The sequence below is a fragment of the Megalobrama amblycephala genome, linkage group LG1, assembly GCF_018812025.1.
Source record: "Megalobrama amblycephala isolate DHTTF-2021 linkage group LG1, ASM1881202v1, whole genome shotgun sequence".
In the NCBI taxonomy this organism is placed as follows: Eukaryota; Metazoa; Chordata; class Actinopteri; order Cypriniformes; family Xenocyprididae; genus Megalobrama; species Megalobrama amblycephala.
In genome coordinates this window covers 38,057,595-38,074,723 of record NC_063044.1, presented here as the reverse complement: position 1 = coordinate 38,074,723, position 17,129 = coordinate 38,057,595, and the positions used below count along the sequence as shown (strand labels likewise).

At 38.2% G+C, this 17,129-nt stretch overlaps 2 protein-coding genes across 5 annotated transcripts in view; one reads left to right on the top strand and one right to left on the bottom strand.

Annotated features, from left to right (window-relative positions):
- The first annotated feature begins 237 nt into the window (after positions 1-237).
- On the top strand, positions 238-2,768 carry aanat2 (arylalkylamine N-acetyltransferase 2). Its single transcript, XM_048191643.1, has 3 exons — positions 238-629; positions 1,509-1,663; positions 1,786-2,768. Exons 1-3 carry the CDS (start codon positions 461-463, stop codon positions 2,089-2,091), a joined length of 630 nt encoding a protein of 209 aa, XP_048047600.1. The 5' UTR covers positions 238-460; the 3' UTR covers positions 2,092-2,768.
- A 1,538-nt stretch (positions 2,769-4,306) lies between these two features.
- The window catches only part of rhbdf1a (rhomboid 5 homolog 1a (Drosophila)), a 54,871-nt gene continuing 42,048 nt past the window's right edge, over positions 4,307-17,129 (bottom strand). For all 4 annotated transcript variants that reach the window (XM_048191243.1, XM_048191260.1, XM_048191267.1 and 1 more), the window contains 14 exons: positions 16,912-17,118; positions 15,101-15,223; positions 14,851-15,011; positions 13,221-13,472; positions 13,018-13,129; positions 12,848-12,922; positions 12,378-12,539; positions 12,197-12,297; positions 12,056-12,119; positions 11,860-11,954; positions 11,656-11,731; positions 9,805-9,905; positions 7,660-7,813; positions 4,307-5,376 (listed from right to left, as the gene is read on the bottom strand). In XM_048191243.1, the coding sequence (XP_048047200.1) occupies positions 4,957-5,376; positions 7,660-7,813; positions 9,805-9,905; positions 11,656-11,731; positions 11,860-11,954; positions 12,056-12,119; positions 12,197-12,297; positions 12,378-12,539; positions 12,848-12,922; positions 13,018-13,129; positions 13,221-13,472; positions 14,851-15,011; positions 15,101-15,223; positions 16,912-17,118 (2,103 nt within the window). In that variant the 3' untranslated portion in view covers positions 4,307-4,956. The remainder of the gene's footprint in view (positions 5,377-7,659; positions 7,814-9,804; positions 9,906-11,655; positions 11,732-11,859; positions 11,955-12,055; positions 12,120-12,196; positions 12,298-12,377; positions 12,540-12,847; positions 12,923-13,017; positions 13,130-13,220; positions 13,473-14,850; positions 15,012-15,100; positions 15,224-16,911; positions 17,119-17,129) is intronic.

The window sequence follows — 17,129 nt, the reverse complement described above, 5'->3', positions numbered from 1 at the left end:
ACATCAAACACATAACAGATCTACCGGGGCTGGAGTAAACACTCCAAAGCTTGCTTTGGCTGTACAAACAGTTTCTGGCTAAGTGTTTGGAGTGGCTTATGAGCTGTGCTCTGAGTAGGCTATTAGCACACAGACTTTTAGGGAATTGCTGCAGCTTCACCTGGCACGTGCGTACATCACTATCCCTCTAAAGACGGGACACTTTAGGAGATATGGGGCGGGCCTGGAAAGAGCCCAAGTGACAAAGAGAGGTGACGAAGGGAGGGTTAAAGAGGAGGAGAGGTGACCTCAACGAGGTAGTACGATAGCATTCAAACACATCGGACCATAGAAGAGAGCAGCCGGACAAATCTACTGACAGAAAGACAGAAGTGTCCTAAAAAAAAACAAGTGCTCAAGAGGCTGCATTACTATTATAAACAGTATTGTCCTCCAGTTGTCAGAAGTGAGCGTGTGTCAGATGATGGCACCGCAGGTCGTCAGCTCACCCTTCCTGAAGCCGTTCTTTCTGAAGACGCCGCTAAGCACTGCCAGGTCCCGACACCAGCGACGACACACGTTACCTGCTAGCGAGTTCCGTAATCTCACCCCACAGGATGCCATTAGTGTATTTGAGATCGAGAGAGAAGGTAAGACGTTTCTCAGATGTGGTGGGGTTATATTGGGGTGCTTCAAATAGATTTACCAAAATAGAGTGCTAGAATGAACTAAAATGCTGTTAAAGAAGGTCGTGCAGTGTTTAAGTGTCACTAATGTGAAAAATGTTGTAGGATAAACACTCCTTTATTTTAAGGGTCTGAATTTTTTCTTTTTTAAATGTTTAAAATGATCAAAAGTGACAGTAAAGACATTTATAATGTTACAAATGATTTATATTAAATGAAATGTTGTTCTTTTGAACTTTCCATTTATCAAAGAATCACATTTTCATAAAAAATATCAAGCAGCACAATCAGAAATGTTTCTTGAGCATCAAATCATCATATCAGAATGAGTTACACAACGAGTAACGATGCTGAAAATTCAGTTTTGATCACATGAATGAATTATATTTTACAATATATTCAAATAGAACAGTTATATAAGAGTATTCTCTTAAAAAACCTGAAAAAATCTTACCGACCCAAAACTTTTGAATTTGTGAAAAAGTTTGTTTTGGCTAGCCTGGAAGAATTGAATATTTATTTACAGAATTCATTTTAAAATTGGTGCCCTAATAAAATACTGTAAATACACACCAACACACATCTGGATAACAAACTTTTTTACATATACTATGTAACTGATTGCTTGCATTTCTTGGTAGGAGAGTCAATTCAAACCAGTGTGAAGAAAATCAATGCTAAAGTCCTTAAGCACTTCCCAAGTTCTACATATAGAAAACTAGAAGGCTGTAGTCAACAAGCCGGCGTGATTGCGATAAACCTGATAATCTGCCGATAAGCTTTTGTTTGCGGTGGGATGAGGGTTGACTCAGCCATGTATCTTTCCCATCTCTCCCTCTGCAGCATTTGTCTCTGTTTCCGGTGAATGTCCACTCACCCTTGATGAGGTGCTTAGTTTCCTGGGCCAGTGTCCTGAGCTCTCTTTGGGATGGTTTGAAGAGGGCCAGCTGGTGGCCTTCATCATTGGATCTGGCTGGGACAAAGAGAAACTAGAACAGGTGAGAAGTGAAAAAACACCTGTGTGGTTCTTTAAATAAACCTTGTATCATGTATATCAGAAACATGTAGATTCAGTTAGAACGTGTTTAGGTTCTAACACTCTTTTGACCATCTGATCCAGGAGGCCTTGAACACACACGTCCCAGGCTCTCCCACAGTACACATCCACGTGCTGTCAGTGCACCGCCACTGTCGGCAGCAGGGCAAAGGCTCCATCTTGCTTTGGCGTTACCTGCAGTACCTGCGCTGTCTCCCAGGCCTGCGCAGGGCCCTGCTGGTCTGTGAGGAGTTCCTGGTGCCCTTCTACCAGAAAGCTGGTTTCAAGGAGAAGGGTCAATCTGCCATCACTGTGGGGGCCTTGGCCTTCAGAGAGATGGAGTATCAGCTCGGAGGCCTGGCTTACGCACGACGAAACAGCGGATGTTAAGTTTCTTTAGCTTACAGCACATCCAATCCTGATGAAGGACTTCGTGTGTAGTTTCTGGATGGATCTCGGCAATCACAGGTTCAGAGGTTCACCTTGTCAAGGACTCAAAGCCCGAATACCACCTGAGCAAAGAGCCAGAGACTTACCTATGCACTTATTTAAAGAGATTGGAGATCTTACATTCGAGCATATGAAGGCTAAATGCATACAGATGTTGGTTGTTTACTGCATTTTTTTTTTTCTTGTGAACTGCCCAAAATACACTGCACACTTTACTGGTCAAAAAACTGTAGTTGATTTTAACAATTAATAATAATAAAACAAACTTTATTTTGGGGGGTTACCATATTCATAATTTTGTTTGATCAATAAAAAAAATTAAAGAATCTTTAACATTTAACATAAATAATATTCTAATGGTACAAAATTCAACCATTCAAAAAGTGAAGTCAGAATCTTTCTTCTGGAAAATATAAAATTTAATTGAAAATTTGACAAATCATTTTATTTTTTTAATAATATTCCATCCCTTGGACTGCAAGTGGACAATGTTGAATACTGTTTTAGAATAAAATCTTCCTTATATATTACTGCATATGTGACAATGTGTTTTGAAATGCAAACTATGTATACAGTGAATGAACTGATGTAAACTTTAGTATATCCATAAACATTCTCTGTGGCATTAGTCATACTATTATGGCTATCTAATCAATAAAAATCTATTAACAAAGCTATATTTTTGTAATGTGTATTTTATGCGCAGTGCATTTCTTTAGGTTTATGGACACAATAAGTTATTATTCTTGGTACCATCCTAAACATTTCACAACTTTGTTTCTAACCAGTCAGACTGGTTTAGTATGGACTTCTGTTTCCACCTCAGAGGGAAAAAAACAACAACAAAAAAGTAGTTTTGGGAAATTTTAAACGAAGAAATAGTCACACTGAGATTTCCAGATGCAAATGTGATATGTTATGAGAAATAAAGCCACATCACTATATATAAACTACGGTGTTGACGTAGTAAACACAGTGCAGCGCTTCCGGGTTCTACGTCAGAATGGCGGTTCGGTATTGGCCGATGCTGTTCACATGAGCAGCACGACGCATGCATGCGATGCTGATGCAAGAGCCAGCCGATACTGAATTTTTGAATAAAGTTGTTATTTTTGTTTGTTTTTTGCACACAAAATGTATTCTTGTCGCTTCATAACATTAATGTTGAACCACTGTAGTCACATGAACTGTTTTAAATATATCTTTAATACTTTTCTGATCCTTGAAAGTGGTAACGTTGCAGTTTATTGGAGGCCAGAAAGCTCACGGATTTCATCAAAAATATCTTAAATTGTGTTCTGAAGATTAACGAAGGTCTTACAGGTTTGGAATGACATGAGGGTGAGTAATTAATGACAGAAATTTCAACACTATGAGATATATAGTTGCAATTATGAGAAATAGTCACATTAGCTAAGTTTCCATCCAAAGTTGCTAATTTAACTTATGCACAAAACTGGTATATCGCATACAACACTTGTGAATAAAGCAGCGTTTTCATCCCATGTGTCCAAGAGAACAAAATCGTAATTTCCTGTGAAATTGGCACAAAATATCTAATAAAAATGGAAGTTGTTGCAATAAGGGAACCCACTGTGGCTCTTTTTTTTCCTACATCTTAAATGACTATGCAAGTACAGAGCGCACAGACAAAACGTGATAAACGCTGTCATGTTCTTGAGTTCGGATGCTGGTGTTTGGGAACACAATCGTACATGACGTTTCTGGGAGTGAATTAAACCAAATCATTCTGATGCCAGACTTCGGCTCAGACCTCAGACATTTCAAAACGATTGAACTGACATTTGAGATGCTGTGCGATGAAATTGGTCCACTGGTTAGACGGTGGATATATATATATATATATATCCACCTCAGGTTTTGTATGTGCATTTTTAGAATTTATGCGCATCTTGGCGTTTCCATCCAGTGTTTTTTTTAATGCAATATCCCAAAATTGTGCATAAAAATAAGTGCTTGGAAACATAGCTACTGTGATAAATAGTCACATTGTGATATGTGATGTTGAAAAACAGTCACATAGAGATATTAAGTACTTTTATTTATATTTTTTACTCTGAGGTGGAAATGGGCTTCCATATTTTAGAGCTAGTTCATGGTCTAGTAGACAAGAAAAACAGACAAACTTCAGAAGTGCAGGTTATTTTTAGCTGTATTCTGTAACAAGTGAGTAAATTGGGTAGCTAAAACACTACCCTTTCATAATCAACTATTACTCCATCAGAAGTAACACACAAATAAAAGAATATCATTTGAGTGCTCAACGTGTAACGAAAATATGGCAGTAGTAGGTACATTTATCAAGGCACCGAAGGTACAGAGTTTTTTCGTCCCTGGATTCTGAGGTCGACTAAACAAAGACAAACCTACCCCTGACATGCTAAAACATAAAAAGTACAACAATCAAATTGGAGAAGACGTGTTCTCCGTTTGGTGTACCAGTGCTTTTATGATGACACTGCCTTCTGAGACTGTAGTGTAAATAAAGTTTTCGGGCGAGGGTGACCCTGTTTTCATATGATTATCAGACACCCTTATCAATAGACTACATAAAACTTTAGGGTACGTTAAAAAGCGTTCTTCATTTTCAGAGTCCTAAAATCATGGTCAAAGTTGAGTTCCAACTTGCACTTGAGTAAAAAAAGCAACACAAGCATACTGTCCACGTTCACAGAAAGGGCTTCATTTGGGAGAGATGAAGTGCAATTGGAGGAACGCTGGGGGCCGGCGGATGCAGATCAACGACCAATCAAATCCCTCCGTCCCCAAAGCCCCGCCTCTCCCTCAATGGAGGTGCGCGTTGAGGTCGTACTTCTCACAGAACTTGTCAGTGAAAGGAATGCAGGTGAGCAGCTCGCACCACTCACACTTGATGGGATACACGTAGAAGAGCACCACGAGTCCGGCGAACAGGCCCACGAACACCACCAGGAAGATGATGATCTGGCAGCGCTTGCGGTACATGTCCAGGCGGCCGAAGCTGATGTAGGGCAGGAAGGCGAAGGAGAGGAAGAAGCCCGAGATGAATCCGCTGATGTGGGCGAAGTTGTCTATCCAGGGCAGCAGGCCGAATGCAAACAGAAAGAGCACCACACACAGTAGCTTAGTGAAGGCCCGCCACGGCTGAGCCAGAATCTGCCAGCTCTGAAACAGCTCCACAAACAGACAGGCCAGGATGCCAAACTGAGAGCCAGCTGGACCCACCTAGAGAAACAGCAAAAGAGGGGTCGGGATAAACTCAGTGCCGTAGATAGACGAGTAAAATACCCCTTTTCCACCAAGATTGTGGCGGTTCTTTTCCTAAAGTTTGGTTCGCAAACCCCTGGTGGAACTGCAGGGGCTTTATGATTTAAATGAAAAGCTAATAATTCAGTCATATTTAAAGTTAATACAATTTTTTAAATAAAATATGGAGCCCTGCACATGGCACATGGGTAAATATCTATCTATCTATCCATCTATCTATCTATCTATCCATCTAGCCACGAATTAAGAATGAATTCCCTCATTTTATTCATTTGTTGCCTTGTTTTTGTCAAATCATGGCCAAGTTTTAATAATTATTTCCCTTATTTTAGTTAAATCAAAACTAGGGAATGAATTAGTACAACATGGCCACAATTAACTAAAACGAGGGAACAAATTTTTTATTTATGTGAATGAATTCTTAATTTGTGGCCACTATATATATATATATATATATATATATATATATATGTATATATATATATATATAATATATATTTGATTATATATATATATATATATATATATATATATATATATATATATATATATATATATATATATATATATATATATATATATATATAAACAAATATAGAATTAAAATTATATATATATATATATATATATATATATATATATATATATATATATATATATATATATATATATATTTTTTTTTTTTTTTTTTTTTTTTTTGGTCCACATGTCATGTGCAGGGCTCCTTATAAAAACAATAACAAAATAGAATATTTTATTTTGTTTACCTGTACATCATGTGACCATTAACTGAAATAAAAGAACCGTAAACATGAGAATGTGTTGTTAAAGTTTTTAAATATAAATTTAAAATAATAGGGGTTACTTCAAGAAAATATTTGAAGTCAAAGTGGATCATCTGGCAAAAAAAATGTTTGGGAATCCTTGTCTTAGCTGGTGCTCCTAAAATTTTTTACTAAATAACCTTCCCCAAATAAACATGTTTGCTTTTTTTTTTTTTTTTTTTTTTTTTACTGGTTTAAAAAAAACTTTATTTTTAATTAAATGTCCTAAGTTATTTTAATATATGGGTCAATTTTAAATAAGAGTGTTTATGATAAGGAATAGGAAAAATCATTTAAAAATCTAGTTTAAAACACGTGCAGAAAGTTCTTAGAAATACACTTTTTATTCATATGGTTTTGAAAAAATTTTATACCATTTTTTGAAAAAAAAAAAAAAGTTAAAAAGTAAATTTAACTGTATTAACTTTTTGTCTTTATAATTTTTAGGCCTGTTTCACCTGTTCACTTCATTTGTTTTCTCTGACCGGATAGCTTTCGGATAAACACCGGGGGCCTCATTTATAAAATGTAGCATACGCTTCTCTTCCAGATGTGAAACTTATAAATCGTAAATGATCTTTAATTTGTGAGCAGCTGAATGTTTTCAGATCTCCCCCGTGTAAACGCCGCCTAATATCATTAACACATAAAAGAGCACCAGTCGACGTCCAAATGCTTTTCTTAAGAATGGTGAGCGGAAAGAATCGCTTAGATTTCCAATACCTGCAGTACTCCGACTCTCTGCCATATGGAAAAGTGTGTATCTCTGCTTGGACCCTGACGTGGCGCCAAGCACTTTTCCACATTAAAGACCGTTGGTGTGGATTTTAGAGTACGTACCCTCGACATTCAAATCTGTGCGTACGTACGTTTTATAAATGAGGCCCTGGGTGTAAATGCCTTCTAAAAGAAACGCTTTTGAGACGGATTTCAATCCGATCACTTCAGGAGGTGGCTTGAGACGCATTCCAGACAAAACCAGTGTAAATGCATCTGGTTGTTGAAGACACATAAGTACTATAAATTATATGTAAATTATAAAAAATAAACGTGTGCGAGTTTGTTATAGGCTACATGACATGTTATAGCCAGACATGACAGCACTACTGCAAAAAATGAGTGTCACTAATTCAAATAATGAATAACATTCATAGAAATCAATTTGAAATCAAAGAAATCAAACAGAATATTCATAAATAAAATCATTTTAAATGGATGAAAACTAAATCAGCTAGGGCCACAAACAACATAAACCAGATGTCCATCAACTGGATGTGAGCGCTTCCAGTTCAAACAGCTTTACTGATTATAAGGAGGGTGATCTACTTTTGTTTCACGTCTGTCTGATGTCAGTGGTTTCTGGTTCTAGACCAGCAGGTTTTAGGGGCCGGTTCTGGAGGGGGTAAGCGATGCTCACCTCAGCCCTGTAGGGGAGGAAGATGGCACTAGCCAGGTTTCCTGTGATGCCACTCAGGATATAGATGATAGATATTCGAAGCCATCCGGCCAACTTCTCCAGGTCTCGAAGAATTGTCATCTGAAAACATACCGACACCAGGCAATGCAGAATCCTGTTTTTAACAGATGGGGACAAAGAGAACGTTTCAAGCATGTTGTTTAACAACTTTATGGATTTGAATGCATATTTTTCATTCCCGATACACCACAACATTCTGACATGGTCATAAACATTTCCCTCATACAAGATATGATGCCACTGACTCTAAAATATGTCCAAGAAAACCACCGCCTATGTCATAATTACACTTCTGTCAGCTGTCTCATAAAATGTGGCAAAGGCATGTCAAAACAAGAGTCTCCGCACATGTTATTATGAAAGACGTTTCAGTGCATTGGCCACAAATATGAACAAATATGCAACAGACAATCCAACTTCAGCTGGTTCAAGGACGTTTGAGAGTGTGATGATCAAGGTGTTTGACAGAGGCACGTGCAGAAGCGTTAATCTGAGCCTTCTTAAGAAAGGCAAAGAGCTGCTCAGTGAAGCACTCTCTTTGATTACTACTACAGATCACGCCACACTAAATAGTGGCATCTTCCAAGTGTCAGCTGTTTCTTAAAGCAGGTAATCTGATCATATGTGTCAGCTTTTGAGCATTTGAAATATACTGCAGTGCGGCATGGGACACAGTACTCATGGGTAAAACATTCCACCATGTGTGCGTAGTTAAAACCAAGAGGAATTTGTTTATAGCTTATTGGCTGAAGATTTAAGAAGAGGTTCCAGCAGTGTTTCAATTGAGTATGAATATGAATAAAAACTGTAACTCATGAGACAACTGTTGACATACAGTAAGAGTGAGAGTAGAGCTGTAAAATGAATATGAACAACATAGTTCTAGTAATTTAGTCTGGGGGGATTTTGATGAGAAATTACTCAAATTTGAAATTTTGAGAAATTTTTAAGAAATTTTCCGAAACTCTTGCATTATTACATACCAATACTTGTGATTTAACCTGTGATATTTTGCTTTTTCATTTCACTCTTGGTGTGAAAACATGTTTTGTTTGCAGATTTTTGTCTGTTGTATGCCGTGTTTTAAATTTCATGTTGTTATTGGTCTGAACGGGACCTTTCATTTACATCGTTTCACTCTTTTTTTGTTTTGCTGTTGGTGTGACCAGTCCATGACCACACTTCTCTGTGATAATTTGCTATTTTGTTTCACTTTTGATTTTATCTGCAATGTTTCACTTTTTCATTTTCGCTCCATTGTTTAAAAGACCTTTCGTCTGCAATGTGTAGTTTTTTCACATCCTACATGTGAATAAATTATGTACATTTTTGTTTCACTGTTGGTGCAAATAGACATTAAATCTGCAATGCTTCGCTTTTTTCGTCTTAATCTGAACAGATGTTTTGTTTGACAATTTTTGCCTTTTCGTTTAACTTTAGGTGCGAATAGACCTGTCATGTTCTTTTCGTGTTGCTCTTGGTCTGAACAGAACTTTTATTTGCATTGTTTGACTTTTTTGTATCACTCTTGGTGTGGCCAGTCTGTGGCCATACTCTCTGTGATAATTTGCTATTTTGTTTCACCTTTAATTTTGTCTGCAATATTTCACTTTTTGTTGTTTTGCTCTATGGGTTAAAAGGCCTTTTTTTTCTGCGATGTCTAGCTTTTTCGCTTCGTCCTAGGTGTGAATAAATGATATGGATTTGTAAATTTTTCACTATTAATGCGAATGTACATTTAATCTGCAATGCTTTGCTTTTTTGTTTTGGTCTTGGTATGAACAGTGTTTTGTTTGAGAATTTTTGCTTTTTCATATAAATTTGGATACAAATAGACCTGTCGTGTGCTTTTTGCATTGTTCTGGATCTGAACTAGACCTTTCATTTGCATAGTTTCACTTTTTTGTTTCACTGTTGGTGTGACCAGTCTTTTATGTTTTTTCGTTTCAGTTTCGTCTGCAATGTTTCACTTTGTTGTTTTGCTCTTGGGTTGAACAGACCATTCACCTGCAATTAGTTTCGGCTTCCTGTTTTGTGTGTAGTGTGAAGAGGGTGTAAAGATCCCCATACTCTACAGTCACTCACCCAGCATGCAGGAACAGTGAGAGCCAGAGACGGTAAAACTGATCTGGGACCTCCGGGTTCAGGAAAGGAAGAAGGCCACACACGTCATCCATGCAGTGCACCTGACAGGGACAGATTAGTGCATTTCTTTAAATTAGAAAACATCTAAAAAGAGAAACATCCTGAAATACTGCCAATAATAAATTAAATTGCATTTTCAAGCTAAAGACATTAGACAGTATTTAACACACTTCTAGCACAAAGACTTAAGTTAAAACCCTGGAAGCTGGCACACGCTTCAGACATGGGCAATCTTGGTGTGCCCTTTCAGACGACAACAGATTTTGCCAAAGCAGAGAAGCTTAGCATGGCAACCTTCATGGTGATTACAGAGCACTTAGCAGAAGGAAGATTTATCTTCCGTTCTTCTTCATTAGTCTAGTGGGTGAATATTGGCAAGAGGTGAAACATTTAGGTCTGAGAGCTTTACACTCGCTTGCGACCTGAACTTATCTAAGAGGCCCTGATATACTTCAAACTAAATCAAAGAACGAACTGGTTTGACGTCATTTCGAACAAAATCAGGCCCAAACGAAGTTCGTTTTGTGTAAGTTTCTGGAGTTTGAAACAGCTTGCCAAAGTAAACTTTCCAGAAATGTTTGCTCTGGCTGGTAAACACCTTTGAGCTACCATTGGTCTATGGCGATAAAGTAATAGGTAGGCGTGGCTCTGAGGCCCTGCCTTCTTTGACATGGAAATCTTCTCCGGTTCATTTTTACTGTTTAGTCTATCATTAGTACATAATAGTAAAGTGTTCAGCAGTATTTGCTATTGTCATCTGCTATTGTTAAATTCATTGTCACATATTAAAGGATTAGTTCACCCAAAAATGAAAATTCTGTCATTAATTACTCACCCTCATGTCGTTCATCTTCAGAACACAAATTAAGATATTTTTGTTGAAATCTAATGGCTCAGTGAGGCCTCTATTGACAGCAAGATAATTAACACTTTCAGATGCCCAGAAAGCTACTAAAAACATGTTTAAAACAGTTCATGTGACTACAGTGGTTCATGAAGCTTCAAAGCTTTATGAATCTTTTCTTTTGAATCTGTGGTTCAGAACGTGGAAGTCATGTGATTTCAGTAAATGTCTCGTTTCTTTATTTCATAAGCGTTTCGAAATTTCAATGGTTCACCCTTGGGGGCGTGACTTTGGCAGTTTGATACATGCTCTGAACCACTGATTCGAAACAAAAGATTCATAAAGCTTCGAAGCTTCATGAAGCAGTGTTTTGAAATCGCCCATCACTTGATATTGTTGAATAAAGTCGTTATTTTGTTTTTTTGGTGCACAAAAAGTATTCTCGTCTCTTTATAACATTAAGGTTGAACCACTGTAGTCACATGAACTGTTTTAAATATGTCTTTAGTAGCTTTCTGGGCATCTGAAAGTGTTAATTATCTTGCTGTCAATGGAGGCCTTACTGAGCCATCGGATTTCATCAAAAATATCTCAATTTGTGTTCTGAAGATGAACGGTCTTACAGGTGTATCATAGTAATTAATGATATTATTTTCATTTTTGGGTGAACAAACCCTTTAACATTTAATTCAAAGCAATTAACAGTTGTGCTTCAGTATCACTTATAGCACATCTTTGACTTTTTTCTGTGTTTATTACATATACATTTACATTTATGCACTTGGCAGACACTTTTATCCAAAGCGACTTACATTGCATTTTACTATACATTTGTATGGGAGTATATGCAAACCCTGGGATCGAACCCATGACCTTGGCATTGCTAGTGCCATGCTCTAACCACTGAGCAACAGGAAAGCTAAAGCTATCTGGTTTAGTCTGCTTACTTGTGAGCAGAGGGTTGCCTCCTCGTGGAAGTATCCTTTCATGAAGTCACAGTACTCCCTTGATGTGATTTCACACCTGCAAAGCAACACACAAGATATTTAAAAAGTGCACAAAACTGTATTTTCATGCCCACCAAACAAGTGCATGTGAAATGTCTCAGTATTGATCATTTGTTAGCAGTGAGTAACAGCAGCTGTTCTCACCTCCCTTTAGTGCCGATGCAACAGGGCCGGCCGGTGATAGTACAGTCGATATGAGGCAGATTGGTGTGTTTCCCAGAATTATATTTGGTGCAGATCTGTAATACATGTCTATATTAGGACAAACAAAGTACCGTGGTGCTACCGCAGGTAATACTATAGTTCTTTCATATAATGATATACTTGATGCAATACTTACTGGCCATTTAGTGATGTCATCAGGCCACTCATGGGGAGAGACCGAGGCTGGCTCTATACACGTCCTGCCAAAAACACAGTCTTGTGTTTGAAATGTCTCTGTGAAAATTAAAGTATTGAGTGAAGTCGTATTTTCCCTCACCTGGGGTCCTGATGACACACAGAGCCATACTGCCGGTCCTTCCCCTCCAGCTGAGGGGTGCTGGGATGCTGAGGCCATTTTACCCAGACAGCCAAAGTGCTCTGAAACATGAAGACAAAGACGTTAATGGCCTGACAGCTTCTCATTCACTGCCTTGATTGTCCGCGGCTCCTGTACTTACAGAGCATTCCTCCTCTAAGGTCTGCAGACAACCTGAGCGGTCGTTGCGCACACAGCAAGCCGAATTTCGCTCCATTTCCCGCTTTTTTTTAATCAGTTGATGTACCTGCTGGTCCCGTCGCATACAAGGAGAAAATTTGGCTCCCAGGTGAATCAAGGCCTCCTGATGAGAAGAGGACAATGACGATGACTTGTATTGTGATACTATTTTATTCAGTTGTTCAGCAGGAAAAGATTCAACAACTGATCGCTGCTTATGAAATGTATTTCGACTAGTGCCGTCAAATCGATTAATCATGATTCATCGCATCTAACCTAAAAGTCTGTGTTGACATTATATATGTATAGTTGATTGCTGAAACTTGCACATTTTGTACCATGAGACATGCAGTGTTTCTAGATAGTGCTTCAGATCAGAATTTAGTCATAACTTCAACCCCTGCATATTGATTTTAGAAAGAAACAACTCACCGAACTTGGTCCAATCCAAAAGTTCTCTTGCTGCACGAATTTGACGTTTTCATAAACGCCTTTATTTCTTAGGACCTTTGTGGGGGGAAATAACAAATGTGTTGACAAACACCAGATGGTTGGAAACAGGAATAGAGCATCAAGAAATGCAGGAGTGTAGGAGCACTCACAGAATCGACGGTTTCATGCTGGGAGAATCCCACTGGTGCAATGCCATAAATACACACTGCCAAAATGGTGATGAGTATGTGAACGAACGTTATCCAATATGTAAAGAAAGGCCTGAGAAACAGAATAGAGAAACACCGTCTCACATTATGAGCATCTCCTAAAATCATAAAGACGTTTTAGGGATTGAACGAAGTTTGCATACCTGTGGTCATCCATGTCCTCTATCTGTTGTTTCACGTAGCTGTCGATACGCTTGCGATATGTTCGATTGGTCAGCTTTCCCACCATGCCCAATCCATATGGTCTTTTTTCTCTTGCAAAGAGCTTCTTTACAGGCACGGCTATACGCTGGCCTCTCCGCTGACCGTTCACACTCACTACCTCCTGCCTCAGTCTGACTTTAGGGGGCGCTGTTGTTCCCTCCTTAACTTTTCGCCAGCCACGCTCTAAAGGTCTGTTTGAAGAATGAGCAAAGAATTATAGAGCATCTTTACAGTCATAGAACAATGTCTGAGCCAGATGAATTAATTTTTTGCATTTTTAACATCTTATGTCAATAAATAATTATCCATTTTTAAATATTTTTGGATATAATTTTAATATTTATAAATATTCGTAACCAAATTCATTTTAAATGGTTCTTAAACATAATTTATAATGATATTTTTAAAATATCTATCTATATATATATATTTATTTTTTATTCAAATTCGAAAAACTGTGTTTTAAAATGAAAACGATCCTCGTCTACACAATTCTCATTTCCACAGCATTTCAGAATTGATCTCCGTCTACATTACACAGCTGAAAACTGGTGTCACGTGACCGTTCATGCACACTAGGCAAACGTGTACAAGTGTAAACAGTTGTCTCTTGCGCATGTAGGTAGCTGCAGTATTAAAAAAATGCAGTGTTTATCTGCACAATGGCTGCTAAAAATGACAACAAAGCTAGTAAAGATTGCAGTTCAGTCTCCATGTTATCGTTTACACAGTCGTCAAGGATAAGCAGAACGAACGTGTGAAGCCACGCCATCGTTTTCAAAAGTCTGCGTTTTGGTCCATTTACAATGAAAGCAACCCTGGCGTTTTTAAACTATAAAAGGCTCTGCAGCGTTTTCGAAAGTCTCTGTTTTCAAAGTTCAAAAACGCCGGTGTAGTGTAAACGACAGGCATAACTGTAGCAAAACGTATGTGTTTTAAAACGAAAATGCATTAGTGTAAACAGAGCCTAAAATTAAATCATATCACATATTTTGAAAAATGTATTTCAATCATGACATCTCTCTAAGAAGTTTTGGCATGTTAATGAATATGGAAATGTTAATGTATTTGGTCTTGGCGGACTAGATCCGCTACGCTGCTGCTGCAGAGCAAATATAGACTTGCTACTGCTATTAGATACACAGACATGCAGCTGTGAGCATGTAAGATATGCTGCTGCTGCTACAAGAACAGACATTCATAAATCCCGTAGCAGATCTAGGCAGGTGGAGCTGGGGAGGTGGAGGGTTTCAGAGGACTCTGGACTAGCCAACAGAGAACACTGAACCAGACTATTTAAATGATGAGCAAGCAATCTCATTGGCTGCAGAAGAGGCCAATCAGCTTGTGCCATTCGGTAATGATGTTACTGCTTGCAGATAGCATATAAGAGACCTATCAGCCTGCGCCATCTAGAGTTTCATGACTGAATTAGAAATTTCAAACAAAGGGAAAAGTGTCTGGAGTATCTCTGCCGCTAAGATTTTCTATTATCAAATATTTTACGGTATCACAACACAATTATTGTGACAGATAATATGGCATCAAAAAATGTGTTGTGAAGCTCACAGCATTAAGTGACTCCTTTCTAACTCGCTTTTGTCCAGTGCGCTGCCTGTTAGCTCCGACTCATCCAGCTGTTTGCTGTCCACGTCCTTCATGGTGGAGTCTGTTGGAGACTCAAACACCTCATCGTGAAAAGTGGACATCTCCTCATGCATCAGGGCATCCTGACACCCGACAGACAGTAAACAAGCATATTAGAAAAAGACTCTCAAAAACAAATGTATGTGTGATGTGTTCGGTGGGGTTTACCTACCCTAGCAAAGAACGATGTGTCCAGTTCATCTGGGAAGTCCACGACATCTTCCTCAATAAAGCTAGCAGGTGTGAAGCTGCGCCTGTGAGCTCGTCTTAGCGTGCCCTCGCGCAACGAGCGACCCTTAAAATACAGATAAACCACACTTTATCAATCAATAAAATAAATGGATGATAATTCAAAGAGACTGTGTTGCGAGACCATTGGTCTGTATACCAGCTCTGCCTCTGATATCTCTTACATATTTGCTTCATTTATAAGATTGAATGTGCCCATTTGGTTTATCTGATGTGTCTTTGTGAACTTAAACAACCTCAGATGACCCTTCGCTAAGCCGCACCTTACAAATGCTACTGACCAATCCTACTTTAGCAGCTGTTCCCGTTTAACATGATCAGACAAGCTTCTTCTCTGTTCTAATGTAGGTCTGTGGAGTATGTGCGTTTGGATCCCAAAGTACAGTAAAACATATATACACTTATAATAGTGAACCAAGAAGCTCAGACAGGACACAAGCATTTTTCCCTAAATCTTTCTATAAATCTTGAGATGTTCATGCTTGTTGACTATGTGTGAACACCTAATTTGAACATTGATTCAGGTCATCGTAGTGTTGAGACAGTACCATTTCTGTTCACTAACATCAGATATATCTGATTAAAATAATGGATCTCATTCACTATATCCGTGTATGCACGAATTTGTGAAATCAATAGCTTAAATACTATTATAGTAATGTAGGAACAACAAACCACACATTCGCAAAATTCACATACTCTAGATGGCCTAATAACTGTGTTAAGATTAAATTTTATACATAGACATGTCATCACATAAAGTGAAAGAATAAGAACAACTGTGTTACAGCTCCAGTTATGAGGTTTCTCTGTATAACAACACAGATTTACAGCTGGCTAATCAGAGGTCTGTACAACAGAAGCTTTAGTGTGTTTGAACTGGTTTTGAGGATGGCACATTTGCCATTGCTCAAGGATCTTGCTGTACATGCTCTCAAATGTTTGATGAAAGTCATGAAAAACCCTTTTATGGAGATGTTTTGGCCATGTTTTATGCAGATTACTTACCTGTGCCACTCATTTTGTATAGATGTTATGCGACTAAAATGTTTTTTTTCCCTTTTGCGATAAGTCATTCCAGCAATCATGGCAACGGATGTTAGTAGGTTTAAGTATATCGCAGCCACTGCACTACCCATTATTTTTAATCGAAAGAGACAAAGGCGTGTTATTCAAGCATTAATGGCAGGGAAAGCCCCTTATACTTGGGAACAGCCATGTTTAAGGTGTTTCGGGGTGTTTCTCCCTCCTATCTGCTTCGAAGTCTTGATAAATTGTGGCATTTATTCGTTTGTTAAGAATCCAGTTTTCCATTCCTTTTGTCTTTTATGAGTTTAATAAACAACTCTGTCTCTGTCTTGTATATATATATATATATATATATATATATATATATATATATATATATATATATATATATATATATATATAAAAGACAGATTTCAGTTTGCGCAATTTGAAGTGTAATGGAAACGCAGCTAGTGACTTTAAGGCATGAAGATATTTTAACCATTAACATCATGATTTTCTGTGAAGTTGCTTTAAAACAACATGTATTACGCTATATAAATAGATGACTTGACTTGACATCTGGCCACGTAAGACATTATGAGACCAAAAACTGGTCTGTTATTACCAGAAAAGTTCTAAAATCACTCCAAATGTACAAAGTAAACTGAAATAAAGGGTATAATGGTAATGTATGAGATCAGCTGCCGTGGCTCATGTTCTCACCTTGACCAGAGCTGCCGCCGCCCTGAAGCTCATCTTGGCCACGGACTCGCGCTTGCGCCTGCGTGGGATGCGGTTCAGGCCTGAACGAGAGCTGTTGAAGGAGCACAGGGATGCAGCGCCGGGGGTGATGGGAGTTTGAGGCACACTGTAGCCATCTACTTCCTCGACCATGCGAAACGCACGTCCTCGTGCCAGTGGGTCCACAATCTGAACAAAGA

Bases quoted from the DNA above. Each gene is read 5' to 3' on its own strand.
- aanat2 (XM_048191643.1), top strand. From the start codon at position 461: ATGATGGCACCGCAGGTCGTCAGCTCACCCTTCCTGAAGCCGTTCTTT. The intron at 630-1,508 runs GTAAGACGTTTC...CTCCCTCTGCAG, and splicing joins ATTTGAGATCGAGAGAGAAG to CATTTGTCTCTGTTTCCGGT. The intron at 1,664-1,785 runs GTGAGAAGTGAA...CATCTGATCCAG, and splicing joins ACAAAGAGAAACTAGAACAG to GAGGCCTTGAACACACACGT.